Genomic DNA, 11,765 nt, shown 5'->3' with positions numbered 1-11,765 from the left:
CTCCGGGCGGTCCCGGGGCCCGTGGGCCGTGCCCGGGCCGGTCGCTCCCCGCGGCCCCGGCCGGGCCTGCAGCAGGGCAGGGCCGATCCGCGGCCCCGGGCACGGCTCTGCTCCCTCCCAGCGCTGCCGGTACCGGCGCCCACCGCCCCCGGCTCCCGCTGCACCGGGCACAGGCTCCGGGGAGGCCCTGTGTCCCTGGAACAGGCTGAATGCTGGTGTCGATTCGCTTTGGTTTGTTTGTTTTTTTTTTTAATTCAAAAGTAAAGGGAGAGGGCCCAGAGGCAGCAGGAGAGGGGCATGGCAGAAGCACGGAGGCGGCGGGGCTCCCCAGCAGGCTCCTGGGAAGCAGGCTCTGCTGCAGGGACAGGCTGGGCAGAGGCAGCCAGTCCGCACTCCTCCTGCCGGGCACGGAAAGGAGGAAGGAGGCGGCAGATCCCCAGAAAAGGTGCCCGCACGGAGCACTGCTGGTCGCCGGTCGCTGCCCCTCTGTGGCTAAGGCAACACGGCAGTGTCCGAGCCAGCGGGACTTCAGCTCCTGCCCCAGAGCTCTGCTTCTGGAAAGCCAGTCACCTCTCCTGCCTCACAGAAGGGCTGCACGCCCTGCTTGAACATCAGTTTGTACCTCAGGCGGATGGGATCCTGGCAGAGAAAGGGAGAGAGGGGCACACCATGATTATAAACTCCCAGACTTCTTCACCCTTTGTGGCCTCGCTGCAGCGAGTCACCTCTGACAGGGGAAACACCAGCCTTGCAGAAGCTCTGCACAGAAGGAAACCCTGGATCTTCCTAAGATAGACAAGAGCAGCTGGAAGACCTGTGCACACCAGCCATGGGCATGTTGGCAATCCAGGCCTGGCCAGCCTACTCAGAGACAGTTCCTTACACTGATCTTGGGTCTCATAACCATCCACCAATGCAAAAGATCTTCCACCCATCACTTGTGCCTGTGCTCCATCAGCTGCCACACCTGCACCATGAGTGCCTGGAGCTGCCTCTGAGTGCAGATACTCCAGAGCTGAGCAGGCTCCTGCCCACACAGCCCTTCAGACTATAACTCTGGAAAGCTCTTTGAACAGAAAATACACCTTCCCAGCCCAGTCCAGAGTGCCCTGTCTCTCCACTACACCTCCCCAGCATTAGGAGTCTCCCCTGTAGGAATGTGCCCCCTACACTCCCCATCTTTCACACAAACAGCCGGGGATCTCCCAGCGCCCAGCAGCAGCACCTTGTGTGGGTTGGCGAGCAGCAGCACCTGGGACAGCACTGCGGGCGGGAGGAGAGGGCTGAAGGCTGGCAGCTCAGAACCAGAGGCTGGTTGTAACTTTATTTGCATGGTCTGAAAGAGAAAACAACATAAACACTTTTTAGTCCACGCCAGCAAAGGCTGTGAGCCTCACTGAGCCACGGAGCTGGTTAAAGATACATCAGCCAGACTCTTCATTCTGTAAAAGCACAGCCTGCAACTAAAGACAGATATTCCCAGACAGCCAGTTCTGTGCTACACGAGCACAGGGAGCAGGAGCCCCAGCCAGGAGGCTGAAGCAGCAGCTCTGGAGCCCTCTGGCCATAGCAAGGCCACGGACACACAGGGTGAAACAGGCACCGATGCCACAGGCACCGCTGCACAGCAGCATCCCCGTGCAGAGACAGGGAGCCACGCCATTTCCCACGAGCAAGGCAAAGGCCCAGCAAGAAATGGTGAACATTCTTCTCAGGACATTTCTGAGCATCTCTGCTACCTGCCACAGGCTCCTCACCTTTGGGACTGCAGCCTGGAACACTATGTCCCTAATGGGGTGTGCTGAGGTGCTCAGCATGGACAGAACCATCACCAGCACGTCTGGTCGGCCGGGAGCTGGGTCTCTGGAGAAGTGGAGCATGGCCTTGAAACCGTTCCTGTCATACACAGTGAGTGGGCAGATAGTGCCTGCCAGAGACAAATCGAGAGCCAGAATCAAACCCTGGACTCCTCTCCCATCTGAGGGCGAACAGGAAAGAGGGGATAAGGAACAGCAAAAAGGAAAATGCAGACAAACTTTTACTTCCTTTGGCAAACTCACAGAGCAAGTGGCACACAGCCCCTGATTTACATCGGCCTCTAAGGCAGAGACAGGCAGAATCTGAATATCTGCCTTTGGGATTTAGCAGCTCAGGTTTCACCAGTCCTTGAGAGAAGTCAGGTGTGGATCCAGCAGAGATACGGTGGGAAAAGCAAAGCGCCTTTCAGAGTGCACACAAGATTTGGCTCCTTACCATCCACGGCTGGCAAATTCACACCTGACGATCACCATCCAGCCCTTCCAAAGTCTGCTAAGAGCTTCCCTTGAGACTGAAGGCAGATCAGGCTGTCTGTGCACCTGCCCTGTTCCAGCAGCAGTGAGAGCCAAGGCTCTGTGGCCCCGGGCTGAGACCCCTGAGTGGCATTCCCAGGAAATGCTCGGGGGCAAGCTGCAAAGCTGGGCCATTCAGTGTGAAACCAAACAGCAGAGGTGGAATGAAGAGCTTCCTGCTTTAGGAAGTGGGGCAACTCCCACTCAAAAGTGTCTTTTAGGACTTTTAGTGGAACAACTGTTCAAAGCTTGACTGAAGGTGTGAAGGACAGGGTTTAGAAGCAAATTACAAAGATCAGCCAGGATGGAAAACTCCCGAGCAATGAGTAGAGAGGACAAGGACATTCTCATGCTATGATCCCTAGCACCTGCTCAAATCCTCAGGAACATTAAGCCCATCACAGAACAGTCATTACTTGTCTCCAGTGACCCACACAGCATGAAGCTACTTTGGCTTCCTGTCCTGCAAAACTCATGGAAGAGCTCTAGTAAGCCTCTAGTAAGCAGAGCTGGGACACAGAACTGTACTCACTTGGAGTAACTGAAATTAAAGGCACAAAAATGTTTTCTAGAGAAGCATCATTGGAAGCTGGATGCAAAGAGGCAGCAGGCTTCAGATCATAGCCTGGACTGAGGAGTGGAGGATCTGCCACGGAGTTATTTGGAAGATCTGGAAAGGGCAATTTCATTGGTGATAAATCCCTGGAAAGAAAAGCATGCAGAAAGCTTGTATTAAGTGGGAATACTACAGGGAATGTACTGTCTTCTGCTGTGTCTGTCTCTATTCCCAATCCCTCATCCCCTTTAGGTATAAAGAAACTACAGACTTACACTCTGAGTCCTTGAGGAATTCAAGAACTCTATCATCTATGGAAGATCTTGCTGCTTCAAAATTCATTAAGGCAGATTTTGGTTCTGTTACTATGGTAAAACTTAGGTTTAGGGCTTTGGAAGTCTGCCATCCCTGTGCACAGCTTCTCTGGAGCCCTAGTCAGGCAGATCAAAGTAAATTCCAGCTCAAAGACATCACAGGAAGCTGAAAATCTTCAGTAAAGTTTCTTGTATTATGGCAGACTGTATAAGCACACTGTAATAGTCTCCTGCTCTGAAGATCTGTGGAGATTAATTTGATTTGTGAACTGTTCCAAGCTTCCACTGAATGTCTGGAAACTACCTTGTCACAGTCTGGGGAAAGCTGAGCAAAGTGCTTTTTGACTGACGGGTTGTTATAAAAAGGCCTGACTGTAAGGTTTTTGTTCTTTTAGCTCAACATCACCTTTTTATCAACCAATGGGATTTGTCTCCCTGAATTTCTGACCCTTGGAAGGTCCTGGTGTGCAATTAACTGCAACTAACCAGTGCACAAGTGCAGGAAAGAGCCAATGTGTGCATGGATCACTTGCCATCACTAACCAGGGGTAGCTGAAAGGTTTTCCTAAATCTCTCTGCTGTAAAATAATTCCTCAGCCCCCAAATCTGACTCTATTATGAAGAGTTTACTTACAAAGAGAATGTCTTGGTCCTGGATGGTGGAGAGAGCTGTTCATCCAGGCTCTGGAATTCACTCTTCCCTGCACAGCTGTCTTCCCAGCCCTCCTGTGGTGCCAGGGTGTGAACAGCACTTACACCTTCCCTAAATCCATTGCGTACAGCAGGCTGGAAAATAAGGCCCTTCAGGTCCATGCTGTATAATATCAGCAAAAATAAACCTGTTGCACTGAAAAGAACTCTTGATTATCAAATACCAGGACCTAAAGCAGAAATACATGTGTGTCATTTGGTAGCAAACTGCACCTGAGAGCACAGGGATTCCAGTTTCCCTTCAGAACAGAGTGGTACACCACGAGGGCTGCCAGGGAAAGGCAGGCCAGGAATCCTCTCTGATTTTTGTCCTTTACACCTTACAGACAGCAAAGTATCTGAGCATCACTCACCTCTGCTAGGCCAAAATCAGGGGGAGGTTTCTGAGTGACAGGGGAGGTGCTGAGACCTAAGAAAGACAGCAAATGCCACAGGTAATTTACAGAAAACAGGGGCTTTCCACAGGTGCTTCCTTTGCTGTCTGACACCACTGGAGACACTGCATCCCTGAGCGCTTCCATCTGGAAGGCTGCACTTTCTCCTGGGATGGACACCGAAGTCAAAGCTCCCCTCCTGACTAAAGACCACGAGCCCCAGTAGCGGGGGTGACGCTCAAGTGCGCCCACAGACCTAGGGAGTGGAGCTCCTCCTCGAGCAGGCAGGTGGAGGCGGTGCTGCCGTGGCGGGGGGCCGAGGCTGTGTCTGCACGGGGCTCTGGGGGGGCCGGGGCCGTGGCCTCCAGCTCGGAGAAGTCCATCAGGGTGTAGCTCCTGGTGCGGCGCGGGGCTGCTCGGCACGCTGGGGAGCACAGACAGAGTTAGCCTGCCGGGAAAGGACGGCACATCCACGGCTGCGGCCGTGCCGCAGAGGCGGAGAACTCGGGGAGTATTTTCTGTCAACTGTATGCAAGAGAAAACGATGGTTACGGAATATCTTCCCCGTGCTACAGCACTTTCTCCAGGTTTGTTCTCTGAGGAGCACTTCCCTCCCGAACCCCGCTCCACCCGGCATGCAGGGCAGAGCTGCCTGGGGGCTCCTCACCTGGTGCACGGGCAGAGCTGGCAGCTGAACCTGCTCCATCCCCATCCTCCTGGCTGGCCACGACCTGCCTGTACTGCCCCAGCGCCCACGAGAGCTTGTCATTGGCCTGCAGGATCTCAGCTGGGGAACCAGAGCAGACACAAAACACTCATCTTCCAGGGGAAGGTCGGGTCAGTTCCACAGCACTCCCCAAAATGCTCGTGGGGAAGGGACAGTGCAGCTCAGGAGCAAAGGCCAGCAGAGCAGGCTGCCCTCCGCTCCTCCTTTCATTCCATTTTGCACACACAGCTGCTGATTCCAGGCCTCTCTCTCATTTATCAAGATCGCTTTGAAATCTTATCCCATCTCTAAAGCATTCCTCATTCCTGCCATCTCTTCTGCACTTTCTTTTTCTCCACACGTTTTCCCTGTGCACCTCAGTCTACAACCCAGCGCTCCCCAGCTGAAGAGCCGTGGCACCATGGCATGAAAGGAAGGAGTGAGGTGCAGTTGAACTCTCGGGGCTGCTGTTCAGGACGGGTGTTCAGCAACCATTGCTTCAGTCAGATTTTCAAGGCGTATGGACAGGAATGAAATGCCAATTGTGGAATTCAAAGGTTCTGCTTTTACCAAATTAACTCTACCCTAACTGAAACCAGGACACCTTCCTTGGTATTACACCTAAAAATTCAAAAGATATTCCTCTTTCTGCGTTTATACTTCAGTCTCTGGAGAGAAAAGGCCTCAAAAGCCTTCAGTTCTCTGAACATCAGAACTCAAAAAAACTCAGAAAACCACCTCAGCTTAAGAAACAGATTCACTGTTTAACTTTGGGCTCCAAGTGAAAATTACCAGCTTGCTCAGAGATGAGCAGGAGGAGACTGAATGCCACTTCCCCTGGGCCTGGTTTCATGGTGAGAGTGGAGAGCCTTGCCCACAGGGTGCCACGCACCGATCAGTCCCCTCCCAGGGAGGGCACAGCCCTGTCCCAGCTGCAAAGAGCACAAGGGCAGCGTGGGCTCTTACCTAGAGCCTCCTCGTCAGGCACTGCCTCGCTGGCCAGGCGGAAGAGCAGCGGCCTGAGCTTCTCACAGCGCTGCAGCAGAGCCTGGGGAGGGAACGTTCCGCTGCTCAGGACCCACAGCCACACTGCTGCCTCTGCCACCACCTGCCAGGGGTGCTCCCTCTGGCAGAGGGAGGAAAAAGAGCATTTATGCAGGAAAAAAGAGCGTTTACCTGTAGGCTCTCCCGGTCAGCTGGGGATAACTCGTGTCTCCTGTAGCTCTGCAGCAGCTCATCCATACGTCTGACATTCTCAGAAACCTCACTGATGGTGTTCACTCTTCGGGACACCTGAGCTGACTTTTCTTGTTCCTGTGATGAAAAATGAAAGAAAGGCAGATGATGACTCGGCTGGAGCACCCAGGGTCACACCTATTAATATTTCATTGCAGGCAGAGAAGGCACAAAGCAGCACAGGCGAGAACAAGCCCCCAGCTGCCCCATCAGGGCACCCGGGCTGAGTGCTGTGGAATATGGAATACATCTCACCACAGGCACGAGTGTGACCTCAAAATCTGAGCTGGGAGTTGGTGGCTTCTGCCACATAGAATGACACACTCAGAGCAACCACAGGGCTTTGTTAAACCAAATCTCCTCTGTGAGCAGAGAAGTGGGATGCTCCTTCAGACAGAACATGCCAACAGACATGCACACACGCTGCATGCAGGACAGAGGCAGTTTTGTACAGAGCTGACTTCTTTCCATCTGGGAACTGAGTTTATTTTTGGAAATTTCCAACCACTACTGCAGTACCACTGCCAAGGTCCCACTGACACGGAAGCGTCCTGCTGCATGCACACTCACAGATTCCCTCTTCCTGGCAATGGCACATTTTAGGGAAACAAAACAAAACAATCCCATGCTGTAATCTCAGAATAATTTGGAAAGACTGAACACGGCCCCTTCTCTGGGGTGGCAGTACAGAGGCTCTCCTGTCCAAGGAATGGCCAGGTTCCCTCCCACCCTCGGTGGCTGCAGAGAGCCTCTGGGGGGTTCCCACCTCTCTCACGACGCTCTGGATCAGGCGGTTGGCTGCCTGCAGGTCCTCGGGGTGGCTGCTCCTCAGGAGCCTGGCCAGGAGCTGTCAGGGCACAGATGGGGCAGCAGTGAGCAGCACCTCTGGCACTGCACACATCACAGCCACAGACACCTGCTGCTGCTCCCACCATCCTGGAGATACATCAGCCCCTGTCCCATGGTCTCATCCAGGTTACATTGCTGCCTGCATACACTGGCTGGGCAGGACTGGGGACTCTGGCTCTGCAGAGCTTCTGTAAGAGCTGCAGAAGCCCTCCCTTAGGGAGATTTCATGGAAACTGATGTTTTTCTGTAAAAAAGTTTCACTTTTTACTAAGGAAACATTTCTGACAAAGCTTCAGAGAGTTCTCTAGCTGTTGCACTGCAGGAGGAATCAGCTTTATTCTGAGATTGTCTGAATCAGCAGAAGTTCCCAAAATATTTCTGAGCCTCCTTTCTCATCAGGACGAAACAGAGAGTGGGGCATGAAGACTCTAAGGCTTACCTTGGACTTCTCTTCATCTGTGTCAAAAATAGAATTCTGAGGTCTTGGAGAAGGGGGAGGCAAAATTTTGTCTTCTGGCAGTTTGGGATCTTCTTTCACAATCCCTGGAACAGGTAACAGCAGTGGTTCAGTGATGCCCAAGCTGCTGAAACCTCGATGCTCAACAGTGCATGAGGTTTTGCACAGATTCCTGGATTCAAATACCACTGAGGACTACTAAATATAATGGAGTGGATGAAAAATTCCACCCCAGGATCCCTCTGAACTCATCTCTCATAACCCTGGGAGATACTCCAGGGCAAAGATCACTTCTGAGCCTGTCCTGTGCTTTTTCCCTGCACACAGTGTGAGCAGAGGCCTCCACGCTGGTCTGAGCTGTGGCTCAGGAAGGCTGTTCTTTGGAAAATCCCTTTAAACAGTTCCCTGCATCCTTGAGAACCCAACCAGCCTGGGACCTTTGTCCCTTTTCCTTACACACAGCATGGCAGGAAAAAGCTGAGTCACAAGCTGAGGGGGGCAGATATCTGTGGGGGAAACCATGGGCTTGGGAGGCTAAAAAGGAAACTGAAATAACAGAACTGAACCTTGTTTCTTCAGCATCTGATAAGCATCCTGGATTTTGACTTCCTGAGGAAACCAGACTGTCCAACTGAATATCACTTCTGTGACCCTCGACTTGACTTTTTCTGAAGACCAAATTCCATAGTACTGAAAACAAGACAGTAAAGAAAGACAAACAGCTCAAACCCAAAGAACTGGTGCCAGATCTGGCACAGGGATCCAGCCCCGAGGCATTTTTGTGCAGACAGCAAGGATAAAATGGATTCCTGTGAGTTTATTCACAGTGCTGACAATGTGTACCCTGGGGTTAGGAAACACAAGAACTGCTGTGGAGTGTATGAGAATCACACACACGTTCTGGAACAATCAAAATTAAACCACTTCAAACTTCTCTGATCAGTTATTGACTCCAAAACCCAAAGTAGGTTATTTTAGTGAAAACATTCTGTGCTTGGCTTTAAACACTCCCCTTAACTGCTGCAGAGCAGCCACACCGCTGGCCTCAGCCAGCCCCAGACACAGGAAAACTGAACAAAACCAGAAATGAACGTTACTGTCTCTTATCAGCATCTGGGTGCTTTCTCCCATATCTCTCATAATTGCCTATGACCACTCCTTTTATTACTATAAAAACACAAACCTCCCCAAGGCCAGGCATTTCAAAGTGATTAAATGATACCTGTCCTCTCACAGCAGTAAACAGAATTGTCTTCAGTGATATGTGCTTTAAAGAGTGGCTTCACTGAAATTCTGTTATCAAGCCTGAGACTGAGACAAGGAGTTTTGTTCTTCAGTTGAGCATTTCTTTGAAATCAGCTTTTTGCAGCTCTGCCCTCGGGCTGATGCAATGGAAAATGAAACGTGCAGCAGTGGTAAATGTGTGCAGGAGCCACCAGAAAGGGAAATTGATGGGTGTGATGCTCAGAGGGTGTTCCAGGCAGGCCCAGACCCACCCCCACGAAGAGGAGCACAGCCAGAGGATCCCACTGCCTCTGATAAAGCAGAGCTGCATTTCTTATCCCAAAACCCCCTGTAAGCACCACCACCTACCTTTGGGGAAAGCACTTTAATCAGCTCATTCAGAAACCTGAATTTTGCCATTTCACCGTGAAATCTGTCACCACAGTTGTTCACACAAGTCTCCAGCACCTGCAGAAAACAAAATGTTACTTTGTCACTATATTACTAAATCTAAGAACTTTCTGACAGCTGCATCCACCAACACCAGACACTGAGAAAGTCATGCAGCAGGAACGTGTTTTATTCCTTCATCCAGCTTTCCTAGGCAGCACATTTAAGACCACCTGCTCTGTTCTACCCATCACTAACAACTTTTGAGCTATTGCCTCACTGGTGGACACAGCACAGCCAGAGCTGCAGACCAACAGAACACCTCAGCAGGGCAGCGTGGGGAGGAACAGAAGCAGTTTCTGCCTCCACTGTGCCCTGGCTCCTGTATTCCTTGTGCAAGGGAAAGTTAAATGGAGAGGCTTCCAAGAGAAAGAGAAAGACATTGGCATCTAAGAGAAAAGGAGGAGAGAGCTATCCTGTCTGCTCTACCTGCCACCCCTGATTCCCAGTGATGCTTTGTGTGCAGAGGGAAGTACTCACTGTGAGAGCATGCAGAGCTTCCCCCTCCTGAGGGGACTGGATTTTGTGTGCCAGCAGCCTCAGCGCAAACCACGGGCTGGGGAAGAGCAGAGCAAGTCACACCATGCACGAGTTCCCAGGAAAAACAAATGCTGGGTTGGGTCTGCACAGAGGAGCAGCTGCTGGGCTCGCAGCAGCACCGACACCCTTCCTTGGGCACCGTGCTGCCCAGGGACACTGCACACACAGGGGTGAACTGGTGACCCCAGCCCTGCCCAGGGACACTGCACACACAGGGACGAACTGGTGACCCAGCACTGCCCTCCAGCACTGCCCTCCAGCACTGCCCTCCAGCCCTGCCCAGGGACACCGCACACACAGGGGTGAACTGGTGACCCCAGCACTGCCCAGGGACACTGCACACACAGGGGTGAACTGGTGACCCAGCCCTGCCCAGGGACACCGCACACACAGGGGTGAACTGGTGACCCAGCACTGCCCTCCAGCCCTGCCAGGGACACCTGGTGACCCCAGCCCTGCCCTCCAGCCCTGCCCAGGGACACTGCACACACAGGGGTGAACTGGTGACCCCAGCCCTGCCCTCCAGCCCTGCCCAGGGTATGTCCTTCGGGGGGGAGCAGCAGGGACAGGCTGGGGGGGTCCCTGAGCAGGCACCAGCAGAGCTGGCTCTGCAGCTGCAGGAGCTTCAATGACAGCCAGGGCAGCCTGTGCCAGCTCCTGGGCAGCGCTGGGAGCCAGCCCATGAGCTCTGAACTCAGTCTGCTCTGAACACAGATGATTACTAAGGTTTGACAGGTCATTAGCTTAATTAGTCCCTGCTACTTCCCACAGAGCCCAGACTGTCAGCTGGAAGGTGAGGAAACCTCAGCAGAGATCCTCCACCTCGCTGGAAGGAAAAGCTGAGGCTGAGCTGCCTCGGGGCTCCCCTGCAGGACCCCACAGCAGGAACCCTTGGCCAGACTCCTCAGGGCATGGCCAGCAGGAGCTGCTGCCCTGTGGGCTCCAGCAGCTGATGCCAGAGCCCATTCCCTGCCATCACCCTCCATCACACTGGCACACACCATTTCCAATTCATGTTTCCAACTCATTTCTGCTTCCAGGGCAGCGGAGCCCAGTGAGCCCCCTCAGCTCCCCACACCACGGCCCCAGGCCCCGTTCCTGCAGAGCCACAGGGGAGCTCAGAGCCAGGCACAGCCTGGGTGAACACAAAGAGCCCTGTGTCTGCCTTACCTCTCTGCGTCAGCGTTCACCTGCTCGCAGAACCGCTGGATGCATTCCCAGTTTTCCTCGGAGATACTCGGGTCGGTGGCCTCGTCTTACAGAGGGAGAAAAACAAGAGAGGCAGAAGGAAAGCCCAGCCTCAGCGTGAGGAGTGCTCAGAGCAGGAAGCAGCTCAGACCTCGCTGCTGCCGCTGCTCCAGAGCTTTCTGTAGCAGAAAGGGGAGATCCAGGATGAGCAGGAAACAGCTGTTACTAAAGTCTGCCTAAAAATATAGTCCCAAGCACACGCTTAAAGTCAAGCACAGCCTGACAACAGCAGATGTTGCTTTTAGCAGGAGAAACTTAAAAACCACTTACAGGCAGCTCTCCTGGGACCACTACAAAACTTGTGCTGGAACGCAGGCACTTTACACATTAGCACAGCTAAATTCAGGAAAAAAGTCTTTTTTGGCTTTATCCACTCCCCATTCTGTCACTAAGCCAGCTTTGGGGGCTGAGGATGGGCAGGACAGATGGGGAAAATGCCAGATGCAGCAAGCCAGCACCCACACTGCTCTACAAGGGTTCCGTGGGGACAGCAGCCCCTTCCCCAGGGAGGTGAAGCTGCTCCAGCGCCCACCCAGGCTGGAGGAAGCAGCAGAGCCAGCAGCCACGGCAGCCCCGACCCCCAGCCCCAGCCCCACTCACTGAGCCAGCGCTCCAGCTGCCCGCTGCCAGCCATGGGCTCCGTCCCTGCCCCGGCAGGAAGCGGCTCCGGCTGCCCCGGCCCCGCGGGCAGCCACGTGAGGCTGCTGGGGAGGGCTGCTGCTGCTGGGGAAGTGCTCCTGAGGCTGCTGGGGAGGGCTGCTGCTGCTGGG

General features: G+C 53.4%; 1 protein-coding gene across 1 annotated transcript; it reads right to left on the bottom strand.

The window, feature by feature from the left end:
• Nucleotide 1: 1 nt before the first annotated feature.
• Nucleotides 2-11,629, bottom strand: GGA2 (golgi associated, gamma adaptin ear containing, ARF binding protein 2). The gene is made up of 17 exons (XM_038151700.1): nt 11,596-11,629; nt 10,918-11,002; nt 9,688-9,763; nt 9,127-9,225; nt 8,100-8,223; nt 7,516-7,619; nt 6,994-7,074; nt 6,168-6,305; nt 5,958-6,039; nt 4,953-5,072; nt 4,542-4,709; nt 4,265-4,320; nt 3,835-4,013; nt 2,863-3,032; nt 1,758-1,927; nt 1,226-1,336; nt 2-639 (listed from the first exon to the last, which is right to left on the bottom strand). The coding sequence occupies exons 1-17, from the start codon at nt 11,627-11,629 to the stop codon at nt 529-531; spliced, it is 1,908 nt and encodes a 635-aa protein (XP_038007628.1). The 3' UTR covers nt 2-528.
• Between the last annotated feature and the right edge of the window lie 136 nt (nt 11,630-11,765).

This window comes from Motacilla alba, chromosome 14 (assembly GCF_015832195.1).
Source record: "Motacilla alba alba isolate MOTALB_02 chromosome 14, Motacilla_alba_V1.0_pri, whole genome shotgun sequence".
Taxonomy (NCBI): Eukaryota; Metazoa; Chordata; class Aves; order Passeriformes; family Motacillidae; genus Motacilla; species Motacilla alba.
Note: the sequence above shows the minus strand (reverse complement) of the source record. Positions and strands in the feature narration are given on the sequence as shown.